This window comes from Cnephaeus nilssonii (genome assembly GCF_951640355.1).
Source record: "Cnephaeus nilssonii genome assembly, chromosome: 22".
NCBI lineage: Eukaryota > Metazoa > Chordata > Mammalia > Chiroptera > Vespertilionidae > Cnephaeus > Cnephaeus nilssonii.
Genome location: NC_137093.1, coordinates 25055106 through 25071260, shown reverse-complemented (window position 1 = coordinate 25071260; position 16155 = coordinate 25055106). Strand labels below are relative to the sequence as shown.

At 52.0% G+C, this 16155-nt stretch overlaps 1 protein-coding gene across 2 annotated transcripts in view; it reads right to left on the bottom strand.

Moving 5' to 3' along the window:
- ZNRF3 (zinc and ring finger 3) overlaps positions 1-16155 on the bottom strand; it is a 136489-nt gene that overhangs the window by 6079 nt on the left and 114255 nt on the right. For both annotated transcript variants that reach the window (XM_079763234.1, XM_079763235.1), the window contains exons 3-7: positions 5982-6056; positions 5426-5557; positions 3669-3779; positions 2590-2757; positions 711-813 (exon numbers count right to left, since the gene is read on the bottom strand). In XM_079763234.1, the coding sequence (XP_079619360.1) occupies positions 711-813; positions 2590-2757; positions 3669-3779; positions 5426-5557; positions 5982-6056 (589 nt within the window). The remainder of the gene's footprint in view (positions 1-710; positions 814-2589; positions 2758-3668; positions 3780-5425; positions 5558-5981; positions 6057-16155) is intronic.

Genomic DNA, 16155 nt, shown 5'->3' with positions numbered 1-16155 from the left:
GAGGAAACCAAGTCAGCGGGGCTAGAGGGACATACACATCGGGGCGAAGGCCGAAGCAGCAGCGTTGGTCGCATACCACGGTGCCCATTTCACGACCCTGCTCTGCTCTAAGCTGTCGCCGAACTCGGCCTCGCTGGCAGAGAATGAATGACCCGCTTCTCTGAAAGGCGGTCAACTCCCATCAGGGCTCATCCCCCACCTCCCCACTGCTCCGCCCAACAAAGGCACCACAGGAGTTTGCAGAGAGCAACAGGGCTACCGAGATGACAGGCACCGTCCCTCATGGCCAAAGGGCCACCTGGAGCGCACCCTGCGGTCCAGGCCCGCCACCCAAAACCACAGCGACAGCAGCAGCCTCGCGACCCTGCCACTCCCAGCCACCATCCCTGTGGCCCAGGAACGACCCCGCAGTACCGGGCACGGGCAAGCACCACTACTGTCATTCCCTTTAAAGAGATCGCGGGCCTGAGGCCGGGACGGGCCAGGACGCGGGTTCGTGTGAAAGCCAAAACTCAAGCTCAGGGCGATGCTTCATGCCAGGCTCGCCTAAGCGTTTGGAGGCCTGGTAACCTCCACCACCGGAGGCGCCCACCCCGCCCAGTCCAGGTGGCCATGCGGAGGTGGTCTGGCTCGCTCCCCAGCCTGCAGCAGGTGTCACACGCTCGCGAGGCAATGACGCTTCAGCAACGACAGAGGCAGGTGACAATTACCTATGATGTTGTGCCGACAGTGGGGGCAGGTGTGGTGCTGCAGCAGCCACGGGTCCACGCACTTCCTGTGAAAGCGGTGAGTACAGGGGATAACCCGCAGCTCCTGGGAAGGGAGGGAGACACGCAGCCTGAAGGCAGGGACAGGGCGGGGCAGCTCTGCCGTCAGCCCTGCACCGGCGTCTTCCTGTGGAGCCCGGTGGGCCCCAAGGGGCCCTGCTCACCGTGGCTCCCTCCCAGCCCCCTCCATCTCTAGCTACAGAGCCCACGCAAGGGTGCTAGGGAGAGGGAAGCGGGCCATCAGCGAGCCCCATCCACGGCCCTTAGTGTTAAGAGAAGAAGCACAGAGAAGCAGGCTCCTTTCTGGTCGCTGGGAGATGGCACATTCATGCCAAACACAAGGGAAGACCAAAGCCACGTGCTACTGCGGATGGGCAGCTCGGATGGGTAGCCAGACGAGAGGGCTGGCTACGCCCCGGGTCCTTCTGCATCTCGGGGACAGCGGCTGCCTCTGGGTACTCCACTGGGGACGTGCAGAAAGCAGCCTGGGGTTCGTGACTGACAGGTGGGGCAGCAGCGCTCTCCTGTCCTCTCCTTGGCCGGACCCTGAGCAGTCACCCGGGGGCACGTGGTGTATAACTAAGCAGCCTTTGTGGAGAAGAGGGGATGGCGTTTTCTGAGGCACAACCACCTCTGGAGTTCCTGAGCCCAAGCACCCTCCCAATCTGCTAATTTACTTTGTTTTTCCATTCTCCGACCAGCTCAATACAATAGTATTCAAACTAGTACCTAACGCCGAGCTTGACCTTGGCAAGAGTTCTACATGTATTTCCTCACATCGCCTTGTGATCGCCTGGAAGGCAGGTGGGTCCTGGGCCCGTGTCACCAGCGCAGGCATAGAGAACGAAGTCATCTGCCCAAGATCACAAAGCTAGCACCCACCTGGGCCAGGATTAGTACCCAGGCAGCCTGCATCCAGAGACCATGCGAGACTCTGTTAACGTAAAGGCCTCTGCAAAAACGCCTCTTTCCTCCACCCGTCTACACAGCAATGGAACCCGCTCATCAAAGGGACGTCAAGCGTCTGCAACTGATTCTGAAGTGGTTCACTCCCCCAGTGTGTGGGCATGCATGCCTCAGTCTAGAAAGAGATTAAGCAAACGTGGCAGAATAGCGACCATGGGCGCTTCCAGGTGAACGACACGGGACTCATTGCGTGATTCATGTAACCTTCCTGAAGGTCTGAAATTTTCAGAATAAAAAGCTAGAAGGGAAAAGGGGGCATCATATCCCTTGTCTCTCTAAGTAAAAACACCAAACGTTCCACACAGCTTTGTAGGAGAGATGTGTATCAAGTTAGGTCTCAGAATTTTAAGAGCAATTCTAAAGTTAAGTCAACATGTGAGAATGTTCTTATAACCAGACATTTCCTTGGCCTCCCATATATTTCTTTAAAACAAAAAAATGATTTTAGAGGAAGAGGGAGCGAGAGAGAAACATCGATGTGAAAAAGATACATCGATAGGTTGCCTCCCACACGGGCATCACACCTGCGACCTTCCGGTGCACGGGATGACGCTCCAACCAACGGAGCCACGCCAGCCAGGGCTGGCCGCCCACATATTTCTGATCAACTTCCAGAATCACCTACATTCAGCGGGATTCTCTGGAAAGAGTGTCTCTGTCTGTGGCCGCCCCCTTCCGGGGGCAAACAGCGGTGAGAAACGTCAGGCCATCCCCTTGAGACCTAGACCTTGAAGCCCTTCTGCTCCTGCAGGGCCGTGGGAAAAGACACGGGACCCTGTCCTTTTCAGTCCTGTGCTCCTCTGCTGACCTATCGACCCCCCCACCCCCACCCCCCGGGCCCAGGCTCTGCCGGTACCTCTCCGTCGATGTACTTCTCAAGGCAGATGGCACAGTCGGACGTGGAGCTGCTGCTGAGCGTGTCCAGGGCTCCACAGCTCCCCTCCCGGCGCCCCTTGTTCTTGGAGTTGAACTTCCTGGTTTCCATCTTCTCCAGCGCCTGCACAGCCAGCCTGTTCATGGAATTCTGCATGGCAGAGGGTGGTGGCCCGTGTTAGGGTCTGGCACGTATGAACGGTGGGAGTCCCCCTCAGGGCCTCGGCGCTCGATAAACCAGGATAGGGAAATGCCAGTCTCTATCAGGCCAGAGCAGACTTTCGGGAAATCACTAAAAATTCAGATGGCCACCGCCCAGATGTGCCAGGCTCCTGAGTGTCCATGACAGCAACCCAGGCTTCCCCCCGCGGAAGGACCCGCAGAGGTTTACTTCAAGGACTTGGCCAACTCTGCAAGACCCTGCTCTGTGCCAGGCTTCCTCCTCTTTGCCCTGAAGAAAGTTCTGGGGGCAAATGAGACAGTGTGCGGGAGGGTGCAGCACTTGGCAAATCAGATGTGCTCGGCAAACACCAGCCGCTGTTCTACTGAGAACTTGGCGATACTCCTCCCAACAGACTGCCTGCCACGGTCCCCCATCGCTCCCCCGAGACAGCATGCTGCTACCCACTTGGGAGTCAAGATCCCCGCTTAGCCTCTCATCACCTTCCACCCCCAAATCCTTCCTACACAGCCATGTGCCAGCTGGGGCACCAGAGCGCCTACTCTGTTTATTGAGAATCACCTGGAAAGCGAGGTAGATTCAGCAGGTCCGAGGCGGGGCCTGAGACCCTGCATTTCCACCAAGCTCCCGGGTGATACTGCTGCTGCTGGTGCCCAGATCCAGGCTCTGGGTTCCACATGAACATTTAAACATGTCTTTGGGAAAATGCCTGGGCTGGCAACACCCCTAACACTCGGCCTTTGCAGGACCGGGCCTTTTAGAACAGAGAAGACACGGCGCTGTGAGCTTTGCTCTAGCTTTTCTGTCTTTGCTATTTCTAAGCCACTGGGAGCGGGCAGGGCGGCTGGCACCCATGGGCACGGGCTGCTCGGAGGCATTACCTGACTGCGTCGCTGTTTCAGCTTGATTTTGACAAGGAGGATGAGGCAGACCAAGGAGACCACGACAAAGAAAGCCAGGAAGATCCCCATGTCGAAGTACTCCGTGGGTTGCTGGAACGGAACACAGACACAATGAGTCACCGCGCTCTTCAGCCTGAGGTTCGGCGCACGGGCTGTGTTGGCTCAAGTCGGAATAAGGATGGGGCAACGGGGGTGCACTCCCCCCCCATTTGCAGGGAACACCTGGGGTTCTGCTAACATGCACGCCGCCGGGTGCTATTCAGGCCCGGCAGTACCCTCCAGTGTCGCCAGGGGGAGGTCTCAGCCAGGTCTCCTAACAGTTCATAAAGCCCAGCTCCCAGTGGAATAGTGCAAAGTTCGCTATAACCGGTAGGAGAGGCCCTTCCAAATAAACACAAATATCACATTTTGGGGACAAAGAAATGAGTGTCATGTTTTGAGGGAACAGTGATTACTAACCATATAATTAATGGTTTACAACAACTCAGAAAATTGTACGCTGCTTCCACAAATATCAGCTTCCACTACAATGAGTCATATTTACCAAAGTGCTCTTTTTTCCTTTAAAAAAGAAGCCTGCATGTCAGCTCTTCTGCAAACTCCCTCTGGTTTGAGTTCTTACCTTTTCCTCACATCTCACTGCCTCCTAAGACCTTGAAGTCACCTTATCTAGGACATGCCTTTAGCCAATAGGAATCGAGTTTTGCTAACTGAATGCTGCAGGTATCCAGATATGATGTGCATGGAAAAGAACCATCCTAGAGTGAGTATCCCAATATTTGTGAGAAGAAAATAAACCAGATATGGGGCACCTGTCCCAGGTCCCTAGAATCTTCAGAAGTTTAGGCAGAAGATGCCAGACAAGAGTTAATGGTCAGCAGTGTCAACACCCTCAAGGGAAGCCCTAAATACTATTCATTAACCACCTACAAGTCATGAACTTCAATCCCAGTTGACAGCTAACTTTCCAGAATCAGCATCAGTTAGGGGGTTTTAATAATGCTACTGACCCCACGGAAGAAGGAGGCATGGGCTTTTCTCCTCTAGTCTAGGTCACATGGAAGAAGGAGACGTGGGAAGCTCAGTGCTGAGTATTCCTCCCCTTCAATCCTCCTCAGCCAGCCTTTCAGAGGGAGACGGGACAGAAGAAAGAGGAGTTCCCCAAGAGGGAACACTGGGTGGAAGCGACCAGCCAGATCCTGGCACGATTCGGCTATTTCTGGTAGGGCTTTCCCAATCCCCTCTAAAGGAGCATGCACGCCAAAACCGGTTTGGCTCAGTGGATAGAGCGTCGGCCTGCAGACTGAAAGGTCCCAGGTTCGATTCCGGTCGGGGGCATGTACCTTGGTTGCGGGCACATCCCCAGTAGGGGGTGCGCAGAAGGCAGCTGATGGATGTTTATCTCTCATCGATGTTTCTAACTCTCTATCCCTCTCCCTTCCTCTCTGTAAAAAAATCAGTAAAATATTAAAAAAAATAAAAAAATAAAAAATAAAGGAGCATGCAGCTGTTACTCTATAGCAGTGGTCGGCAAACTCATTAGTCAACAGAGTGGCAAACCGCGCCTCATGCGGCTCGCGAGCCGCAGTTTGCCGACCACTGCTCTACAGGAACCTGGGGTGCATCAGCATTTGATCGGGAAGAAGACAGGAGTAAGAGCCCAAAGCCTAAAGGGAATAAAGGCTCAGCTGGCAGCAGAGCAGGGGCCGGGCGTGGCGGCTGGGGTGGAGGCTCACTCGAGGGGGCCGGTGCTGAATCCTTGCTCGAGCCACTTTCTGCTTGTTGACGATGTTCATCAGCTTGATGGCATCTGCGCCCTTCACGTACACCACTGGCCTCTTGAGCGGGTCTTCCTGGCCCTGGTTTAGCTAAGGAAGAAGAGACGCTCCCGGTTAGAAGACGTGCTTACTGTAAGGAGCAGGAGAGAGAGAGACAGAGAGAAAGGCTGGAGGAAAAGAATACGAAATACCCGTTTGGAAATCACCCAGCTCCTCAAGCATCACTGCCCTGGAGCTCCCAGACGGCAAGGCTGAGGATGAGGCTTGTTCTAGGCCGGACCAGGCAGATTGAAGGCCCAGAGGGTCTTGGGAAATGTCCCCTAAATCCCAACTCTCCTGGCTCTTAACCCCTCTCCATAGTCTTGCTCTGAGTATGAGGTCCAAGCACGGAGAGCTAACATCAGGAAACAATGCCAAGCCCAGAGATGAGGCGACATGACTGTGACAAGCCAAGCTACCCAAAGGCGGTGCTTCTCTCGGGAGGGTGCCGTGCTGGCAGGGTCCGAGGAGTTACCTGGTCGATAGCCTCGGGGTTTTCAGACACATCGAAGATGACGGCAGTGGCTCCCCGCTGCACGGCGCGCTTGGCCTGGCAGAAGGAAACAGAGCAGGTTGGCATTCTGGGCCTCTGACCTTTCCTCTCTGCATACACAGGGGCAATGCCACCTACCTTGAGAACAAGATGCGTTAGACTGGGTGAAGATAAAAAAAACGGGGTACTCAATCAACCTTTGTCTCCCACGTCCAACCTAAACATGCAAAATAAACTACAGACCAACGACCTGCCCCGTCAGCATAAAGGTGCTGGTTTCAGTGTTTTCTGCTATGAGCACAGAGCCACTGGCAACCAAAGCACATGCCTTTGGTCCCTCTCTTGTGGTCCTTCTCTCCCCAGGTCACCCGGCACGGCGGCTGGAGCAGCGTGCGGAGCGTTTCTGCAGGCGCCTCAAGACGGTCCATTTTAATAACGGACACCGGCCGAAGACCTCGGGAGACGCCATCCGAGTGAAAAGCGACGAGAAATCGTCGTAAATGGGGATTTGGAGCAGTTGGCTGCCAAACCTGGCTGCACATCAGAAGCCACTTGGGAAGTTTGTAAAGCAGATTTCCTGGCTCAGACCACAGAGGCTGATTCAGCCGGGCTGGAGGCAGGCCCAGGAAGCAGCTCTAAGAGTTTTCTGAGGGATTCTGATGACTTAACTACTTGGGAAACTATTGATCAGAGAGATGAGATTAGAATGTTTTAGGAACAAATGAGAAGTGCTGAGGTTCTTTTTTTGGAAAAAGGACTCCTTTCCACCCCAATGTAGCTTTTAATTTTATGTCCAGCTAAGTGGACAATGGGTAGATGCTATAGAAGAAAAAGACATAAAGCATAATCTCTGCATTTAAGGAATCTGAATCTTGTTAGGGAAGTAAGACAACCTCTAACATGGGGGGCGGGGGGCGGGGTGGAAGAACCAAAACCTCCTATAAGATTCAGGGCACATATAAGAATCAACCAATGAATGCATAAAAAAGTGCAACAATAAATCAATGTTTCTCTCCCTCTCTCCAAATTTTAATTTATTAAAATTTTGTTTTAATAAATTAAAAATAAATACACAAAAAGAATAATCACCCTATATAGTTGCAGCGTAAGAAAGCAACACTGGACCTAACTGGATGAGATGGCTAGACCAATGGCTCTGCCAGCCCACTAGAGGGCAGACTTACACCACCTTTTCAGAACAAGTCCGTGCCCTGTGCTTTGTACTCAACAAGCAGGACAGTGAAATCCTCGGGGATACTGCCAAGTCCTCTGCAACCTAACAAGCTGGGGCGCTCTGGGTGCTGAGCTGCCGAAGCTGTCCTAGTTCTGCTCGGGAGTCTTTCTTGTTGACCTGAGACTCAGTGTATCTGAATGCATCGAGTCTCCCCTGCCACTTGTCCACCCCACCCCATCTCATCACCACCCTGCTGCAGTCGGGAGTGACCCTTAAGGAGCTATTCCAGGTTCTACTAGAGATTGAACCCACAACCCGGGCATGTGCCATTGACCGGAATCGAACCCGGGACCCTTCAGTCCGCAGGCCGATGCCCTATCCACGGAGCCAAACCAGCTAGGGCCCAGTTCCAATCTTGGACACTCAACTGACTGTCCAGAGCAAGGGGGAAAGAGCTGGAGTTGTCCTGTCCCCTGCCTCCAGCAGGAGAGGGCGTGATGGCTCAGACTCCTTTGCCTGAGGCCAACGGCCCGTGGACCCCAAGTCAGTCAGTGCTTGTGTCTTCTGCTCAGGCGGTGTCCCCGTCCCTCACACTCTCCCAAGACGTCGAAGCGCCTCGAGGAACAGCACGGAATACGAGGTAATAAACAGGACCTCTCATTCCTGTACTTGGCTTTCATTCCACCATCAAACACATCAAACAGCACCTGAGGGGAATGAGCCTTCAGAAGCATCTTGATCAGGAGGCCCCCCCCCCCCCCCCCCCCCGCTTTGATGCTGGCGCACCTGGAGAGGCTAATGGCTGTGGGCGAAAGCCTGCAAGACTGGGGCCCTGGGAGGCGTTCAGGCGTCCCAGCGCCACAAGAGCGTGGCAGTCTTTGGAGGAGAGGCAATGACCCACTCGGGCAGGCACTCTTAAAAAGACATTTTCAACATCATCTCGGAGGGCTGGCCAGGCTCCTGGTTTCTGCTTTGAAGAGAGCCGGTCAATATTAAGGTGCTTAAATCCCATTTATAGCCTAACCTCAGAAACAACCAGGCTCATGCACACGCGATCCAAGCACAAATATTTAGTTTGAGAAAATGATAATTCTCACAGTTGACTTAACTTTAAAAGTCATGTTTAATGTAAGCTGCTTTTAAATTAGGCCTATTTCCTGCATATACCAGGACTGAGCAGGGTCCTACTGGGGAACTTGCCAGTTAGGAACCGGCTCAGGATTTAAAAGAGGCCACAAAGAATCCCCGTTTAGAAGACGACACATTTATTATACTATTCCCCACAGCAAATTTAAAAACCCAGGACACTGCTTGGTCACACTTTCCCTCTCGCCACATTTTCGGTGTGATTGATGACACATATTCCTTAAACCAGTGGTCGGCAAACTGCGGCTCTCGAGCCACATGTGGCTCTTTGGCCCCTTGAGTGTGGCTCTTCCACAAAATACCACGGCCTGGGCGAGTCTATTTTGAAGAAGTGGCGTTAGAAGAAGTTGAAGTTTAAAAAATTTGGCTCTCAAAAAGAAATTTCAATCGTTGTACTGTGGATATTTGGCTCTGTTGACGAATGAGTTTGCCGACCACTGCCTTAAACCAACCTTCCTAATCTTAGATCGTTTACCGATTTACCTAGTCCAGCTGGGTTAGACTATTTTAAAACCAATCTACACTATAGTTGGGAGATTTTGATTGCCAGAAACCCGATCTTTTATAACACCCCAAATTCTCAAGATAAGGCTGTTTCAAAGACAGGATGGGCAAGATGCCCTGGTGGATGTCGCTAGGCGAAGGTCACGGGTGACCTGGGCGGCGGCGGCAGAGGGCGGTTACCCTGGACTGTGCACAGAGAATGGAAAGAAGAGCGCGAGGAGGGTGTGAGGAGCAGGAAACGGGTGGGACGTCTCGGCAAGTCCTCCCAGAAGCAGCCCAAGGCCTTGCCTCGCTGACCTCCGCGTGCCCTCCCCCTCGACCCCACCCACACAGGTATTTGTCGCATCTTTCATCAGCTCTGCCGCTTTGATCGGGCAGGGCAGGTCCGCGCCAGCCAGCAGGTTGACCAGAAGCCCAGCAGCAGACTGTGGAATAAAAGGTTGTCAGGGTTCTTTATTTACCTTTCCCGGCCTGCAAGACCCAAGGCTAGACAATGCCCACAGCCACTGAAACAAGGATCAAAAGTGCAAACATCTGCCCACGGGAGGTTTGTCAGGTACACGATTCCAAGCCCTGGAGGACAGGGTCCGACTGTGCTTGGCACTTACTGCCACGCAAGGCTCCTACAGATAGTCAATGCGTGTTTACTCTAAACGGAAGGAAGAAAGCCTCCTGGGACCACACTCTTGGGTTACTGCTCCCTGAATGTGGATGTGGTTTTCCCCTAAGGAAGTGCTTCTATCCATCTGATTCTTTTAAAAAAAATATGTTTTTATTGATTTTAGAGAGAGGAAGGGAGAGGGATAGAAATCAATGAGAGTAAAACATTGACTGGCTATCTCCTGCACGTCCCCACCAGGGACTGAGCCCACAACCCAGGCATGTGCCCTGATCGGGGATTGAACCATCGCCTCCTGGTTCATGGGTCGACGCTCAACCACTGAGCAACACTGGCTGGGCTGGGCTGGCTGATTCTTAAATTTCCAGACGTGAATGGGGCATTCTGCTGAGGATATTCCCGTTACTACCTTGTGGACGGGAAAACTTAGTCTAGAGACTAAATCAGTGTCCATTAAATTCAGGAATTCCAATCAGGCATGGATCTGGCACTCTCTCCGTCTACTGAGACTTGGTTTTGGGTTTGGTCCCACAGTATACTCACTCCTGAGGCCCTGGGCACGCACCCCATTTTTCACCTGCCACCTGTTTCTTTGTCAGGCACTGAACATGTTGTCCCCAGTGTCTAATCTTTATTGTAAGAAAATTTTGACAAAATACCACCTTAATAGGAAATGACCCAAGAGATTACTAAAAATGTCCTTTGTCCCAAACTCCTGACCCTGGGGAAACCAAGGAAGCTGGAGTGTAGCTGCTGATATGAAGACGTGCCTTCAACCTCTCACAGAAGCTCTGACATACAGGCGCTCCAAGCAGATTCTTTTTTCCCCCTCTATTGAATACAATTTTGGTTGTTGTTGGGTTTTTTTTTGTACTTATCATAAGCTTCCAACAAGTTATTAAAAATTCACTGTAAATATTTTAAAGGCTGTGATATATCCCTTCACATTAAATCTACTTACTCGTGTTTTAGATATTTGAGCTTTTCCAGATTTTTATTATAATTAACGCTACATTAAATAAATCTTGGCTTACATTTTCAGTTTCCTTAGGATGGAGGTCCAGGGCCAAAGAAGATGAAGATTGCTAAGAATCTTAATATAATCCACATAGGATTTTAATGCCCCTCCGTATTAACCCACATAACTCAATTTATCTGCAGTAATGACAAGATAGGATGGCACCGACAATATGAGACAAGTTTATCAAGAGATTTAACTTCTGGGTAAACTGACCTGTTGGTAAGTTGGCTGCGAGAGGGAAGTCAGTTTGTTAGTAATTCTGCACGATACTTCACACGCAGAAAGATAACCCAGAGTGAAGTATAAGTTGATCATAACCTATCCTACTGATTCAAGGTCAAGTTCATGTGTGACCCCTCCCCTAAGACTGACAAGTACTTCTCTTTAGTTAAAACAGCTCTTATTCTTTTCTGAGCTCTAGTATCTCTAAGGATTTCTCCTCTGCTCACCACTTTCTGGGATGCATTTCCCGCCAAAATATGACCACCTTTAGTGTTTTTGCTACTTATAAAAGTAGTATGTGCTCAATGGGAACATTTTAATACAGCAGGTCCTTGAATAACTTCATTTTGTTCTAACGTTGATGAGGAAAAAAAAAACCCACAAAACACTGATTACCAGCTGGGGCCACTGTGTGGAGTTTGCATGTTCTCCCCATGTCTGGTGAGTTTCCTCTGGGGACTCCAGTTTCCTCCTACATGCCAAAGACGTGCACATGAGGTGAAGTGGCGTGTCTACAGTGTGATGTGTGTGCCCTGCAATGCATGGTGTCCTGTCCAGGGTGGGTTCCCCCCACCTTGGGCTCTGAGCAGGCTCTGGCCACCTGCAACCCTGAACTGGAATAAGTGGGTTGGAAAAGAATTTTCTTTTTATTCATCTTTCTTAATGTTTATTTCAAGGTTTACTATTAGAAGTATTTTAGGTCTTTCTTTGGAAGTTGGGTGGTGTTTTTGTGACCAGGAATATGCTGTAGGAACTTAACATTTGTTTATATCCATTAGCCTGTGGTCCTATTGGTTTTGCTATCTGTTGTTTGGCTTAACGTTGCAGTTTCCAATTCCCTATGGATGACATTAAATGAGGACTTACTGTGATTCTGACAGTAAAAGAAAAATCCTTCATCCTATATCCTAGTTTTTAAAATTTTAATTTAAAAAAAATCCTCCCTGGAGGATATTTTTTCCATTGCTCTTTTAGAGTAGAAGGGAGGGAGGAAGGAGGCGGGGAGGGAGGGGGGGGGGGAGAGAGAGAGAAACATCGATGCAAAAGAGACATCAATTGGTTGCCTCCCACACGAGCCCTAACCAGGACTGAGGATCGAACCTGCAACTGAGGTATGTGCCCTTGACCAGGAATCCAAACCTCAACTCTTCAGTTTGCAGTCCGATGCTCTAACCACTGAGAAAACCGATCAGGGCTATCCTAGTTTTATAACAGTGTGGCTTATATCCTTCCATGTTTTTTTTAAAGCCATACATTAGCAGGAATAAAATGCCTATGTATAGACTCACATAGCAAAATAACACTTAAATATTATAAATTGAATGTATATACTGTTCTGTACTCTATTTCCCCCCTTAAGTTAACAATTTATTCAACAATATTGGTGTAGAAAAATGTTCATTCTTCTTACCAGCTACACATATTACTCCATTATATGGTTGTACCAGAGTTTAAGACTTTCCTTCTGAAGGCATTAGAGGATTTCTAACTTCTTTTTTCTTTTGTACCAAATGACTTTATTTGACGGTATGGTACAAATGAAAGACAGGAGTGGATGATGTGGTCCAAGTTATAGAACTCCAACATGCAGTACTGCTTTGGTGACCAGTCTAACTGTTCACTATTATGAGCAGCGCTGTATTTCTATTCTCATCCTTACCTTCTGGGGGCATCCATCCTTAAAATAAATAGCCACAAGAGGTCTTGCTCAAGTCAAAGGGCGCAGACATCTTGAATGCCTCACCTTGGTGCTAGGCTAACCTGCCCTCCGGGTCTAATGGAGTCGGGAGGTAGCTCTGACCAGTCTATGTGCCCCGTAAAGCCTCACAAAGCAGGCTGCCCTGGGATTGTCTACACTAAACCAATTAACAGAGTAGGTGGGAACGGAGTTTAATTCTATGTGTAGTGCCACTTATGAATTTATGTAACAGCAGTAATTAACCAGTTACTGTGTGTGCGAGGCCCCGGGGATACATCGGGCAGTGAGCAGCAGGGTGGCAGACTCTCTGAAAAGGCCGGGGGGGGGGGGGGGGGGCGCATAGGAATAGTCTGAGAGCTTCGTTCCATGGGCAAACGAGTGGGAGATTACTGCCCTGGGGTCACCTAGCCCACATCCCTATGGGAGCTTTTCCTCAAGTAGGATCGGGGGAGGACAGATTTTCTTGGTCAGGGTCCTTCGAGAAATGCTGAACATTCTCGAATTGTTATCCCTGACACAGAGCACGTTAGTACCCTAGAGGCTCTTTCTCCCTGGCAGCCCCAATTTTGGGGGACACATGCTTTTAATAGCAACTCCTGTCAACACCCTTCCCCCCATGGGAGACGTTTTGGGACCCAATGCATGTGCTACCTGGTACACTAAGGTTAGAGGAGTATCACCCCCCAACCCCTCCCTTGCTGAACTCACAGGTAGGAAAGACAGGGATGTGACGGAGACCTACATTTTGATCTGGAAAACAATGTATAAAGAATATATACATCACAATTTGAACAAGATGGTTATTGTTATGAAAACACTCAATGATACAGTTCCATCTGCCAAGTATTTAAGAGGGCCAACTGTGTGCCAGGCACCCCAGGAAAAATACAAGCCAGGACCTTCTAGAAGTGTCTGTATTACACACACCCCTGCTGCTGTCCTGCAGGGAGAGATCTTGCTTAGCAATGAGTGCGCTGAAAAGTCTCTCCCCTTCTTATCCAACCAGGAGTTCACTGTGGCTCTCGTCTGACATGCTCCTAACAGTGTGACCCAAGGTGGCAGAAACCACGATGGTGGAGAATCCAAAATGGCGCCAGAGTCCCGGGGCTGCTTGGTTCCTATGACTCGGCATCGGCATTTTGCTTCAGCTTGGGTCCCCAAGACACGTATGGGTCGTGTCTTGCTCAGGCTGGTATGGTTGCATGGGGTCTTACAATGGGCCTCCCTTTCATCCAATCCTTCCCTTCCCGCAAGCTGGACTCCCTCCTCAGGGGACTGCCCCCCTCCCGAGGATGGAGCGGGGCAGGTCAAACCAAAGCCCTCTGCCCTCACCCCTACACTCAACTGCTTACCATGTTTTGCTGATTCCATCTTCCAAATCCATCCACTGTGTGTCCATCCCCCTGCTGCCACCTGGCTAGGACACCACACTTTTCAGGTGACTCACAACATCCTCCCTTGGGGATTTCCCTAGCCCACCCTGCCTGCCCCCCAGGATGGTCTCCGTTCAGTGACAGGGGGTCCTTTCTCAGTCACCGATCTGACCGGTACCACGCTCCTTGAATGACTCTGCACTGCTCTTAGGATAAGACGTAACCTCTCCACTGCTTCTCACAAACGCAGCACCCCAGCTCCCAATCTAACCAGGCTGAGCGTCTGTGAGTTCTCTGACCTCCTGCCTCCTTCGCACCGAGGAACACACTCCCGACCCCAGACCAACCCTGGCTAGCCTTTCCCTCTTCTCTCACCTGGCTCAGGTCTTATCCCCTCTGCACGGTTACAGCGCCTGTGGCCTGACTCTGTGCCCCGCCACTGCGGCTCTTATGACATCACATTGTAATTGTTGACTTAAAAGTGCCTCTCTCACCAGAGGGCAGCCAATGGGTCAGACTTCTTTCCTGCTGAGTCCCCAGCACCCGGCAGAGGGCCCGCCACGGGGTAAAAGGCCAAGGAATGTTTGCTGATTAACCTAGAAAGGACCAGCCTTCTGCCCTCGGGGTTAGCGTCAGACACCCTGGGCCCCGGCCTCTAAGCTCAGACATCACTCCGGGCCACCTGGTCTCCTTTGACTCTGAAGCTGAGAAAGTCCATTCTCGACCAGGTCTTCTTGGAACTCAGCATGGCCTGCATTGCGGATGCTCAGGGTTTGCTTTCTTATTAACCAATGCGGGTCTTCCGCTAGAGTGTTTGCTGCTGGGCCTTGGATTGGTGGCTGGTTCTAATGCAGATGTCACTGTCTCCAGGCAACTTTGGCCTCAGCCACTAAAAATGGCTCGGCCCGGCCCGGGCCCTGGTGGTGGATCTTTATCAGGCCGCAGGCCTCTGTGTGCACATCTTTGATGTCAAAGCTCTTAGAAAACAAGTCTGTGCACTGCAGCGTTTGCTCCCGACACTCCGGAGGGAGGAATGCAAACCCCCTTAGAACTCTCACCAAAGGGAAGCCGACAAAATGACCACCCCGGGCACAGCCACAGGAACCAATGGCACCGATGGCATGAGAGGCGGCATTTTTTCCTTTCCTTCCGTGATCGCTGCGGCGAAGACCTAAAAGACGGATGGAGTCCGCCTGAGAAAGATGGCCTGCATACTGGCTGGCCTTCCCCAGCTGGGGTGAGGATCTGGAGCGTGGCTTTCTGGGAGAGCTGGGGGCAGATTCTCACCCCCAAACTCAATGGTGTGGGGCAATGAGACCACCGCACAGGCTTGAGCGGCACATCCACCGAAGGCCTGAGCCTCCTACACGTCGTTGCCAGGAATGCAGGGCGCCAGTAACCAGCCCTGCTCATGCTGCCACCGCGGCAGGGCCTGCTCCTGTGGTCAGGGAGGGGCAAGGGGCTGTGAGACCAACCAGCCAGTCCCAGAGACTGGCCACGTCTGACGCCCATCAGTCCCTCCTGGCTGGTCCTCCCGGAGTCCAAACAGTGGGGACTCACAGGGTCCCTTTATGCCCCTCTCTCCGGAGGCCACTAAGTGGGTTTCAAACCTCCCCTCCTCACTTTTTCCTTTCCTCCACTCCCATCTTCTTCACTTCGTAGTGACCACCCAGGCACCAGACTCTTGATCTTTCTGGTCAGCTGCTGCTCCCTGGGCATGAGTCACTGCATGGCAGGGCACGCTCTTGCCAGGGACAGGGGCTTGTAAGGCCCCTCTCACCCAAGCCCTGTTTTCCTACAGAAACCTTTCCTTCCAAAGGAAATGAGGTCACACACCACAGCACATGGGTAACCGGTGAGAAAACCCCGGTGCCCAGAAGGGAGCGGGTGGCGGAGGAAAACGGGAGGGGAAGGACCCTAACACGCACAAACCACAGGGGAACCACCTGCCACCCCGGAGGGCTGTGTAGGGAGGGGGTGCACTCAGCTTGAAAAATAACCAGGTTTCTTTTTTACCAAACCTGCAGCGCATCTGCTTAGTTCACTTGCTAATCCACTGCCCAGAGGGGATCAACACACCAAACAGTTGCAGAAGAACAGGGGGGCGCGGGTGGGGGGTTTGCTGGGTGGCCAGGCCGTTTCGCTTTGGGGGGCGGGTGAAAGGAGGTGGGTGCAGGGTGAGGGTGGGTGGTGCAGCCCAGTCCGCTCCACTGGCTCCTCGCTCCGGGGCTTGGCTGCAGCCCGGCCTGACCTTCCAGGTTTCCCTGGCAGGAGATCAAAGCGCTGAAGCCACAAACACGGCTCAGAACTGGGAGGCCCTCGCGGCCTCCCCCGAGGGCCCCTCCTCCCCTTCCCCCCCTCCAGCCAGGCTTCTCCACGCCCCCCCCAAGGTCCCGCC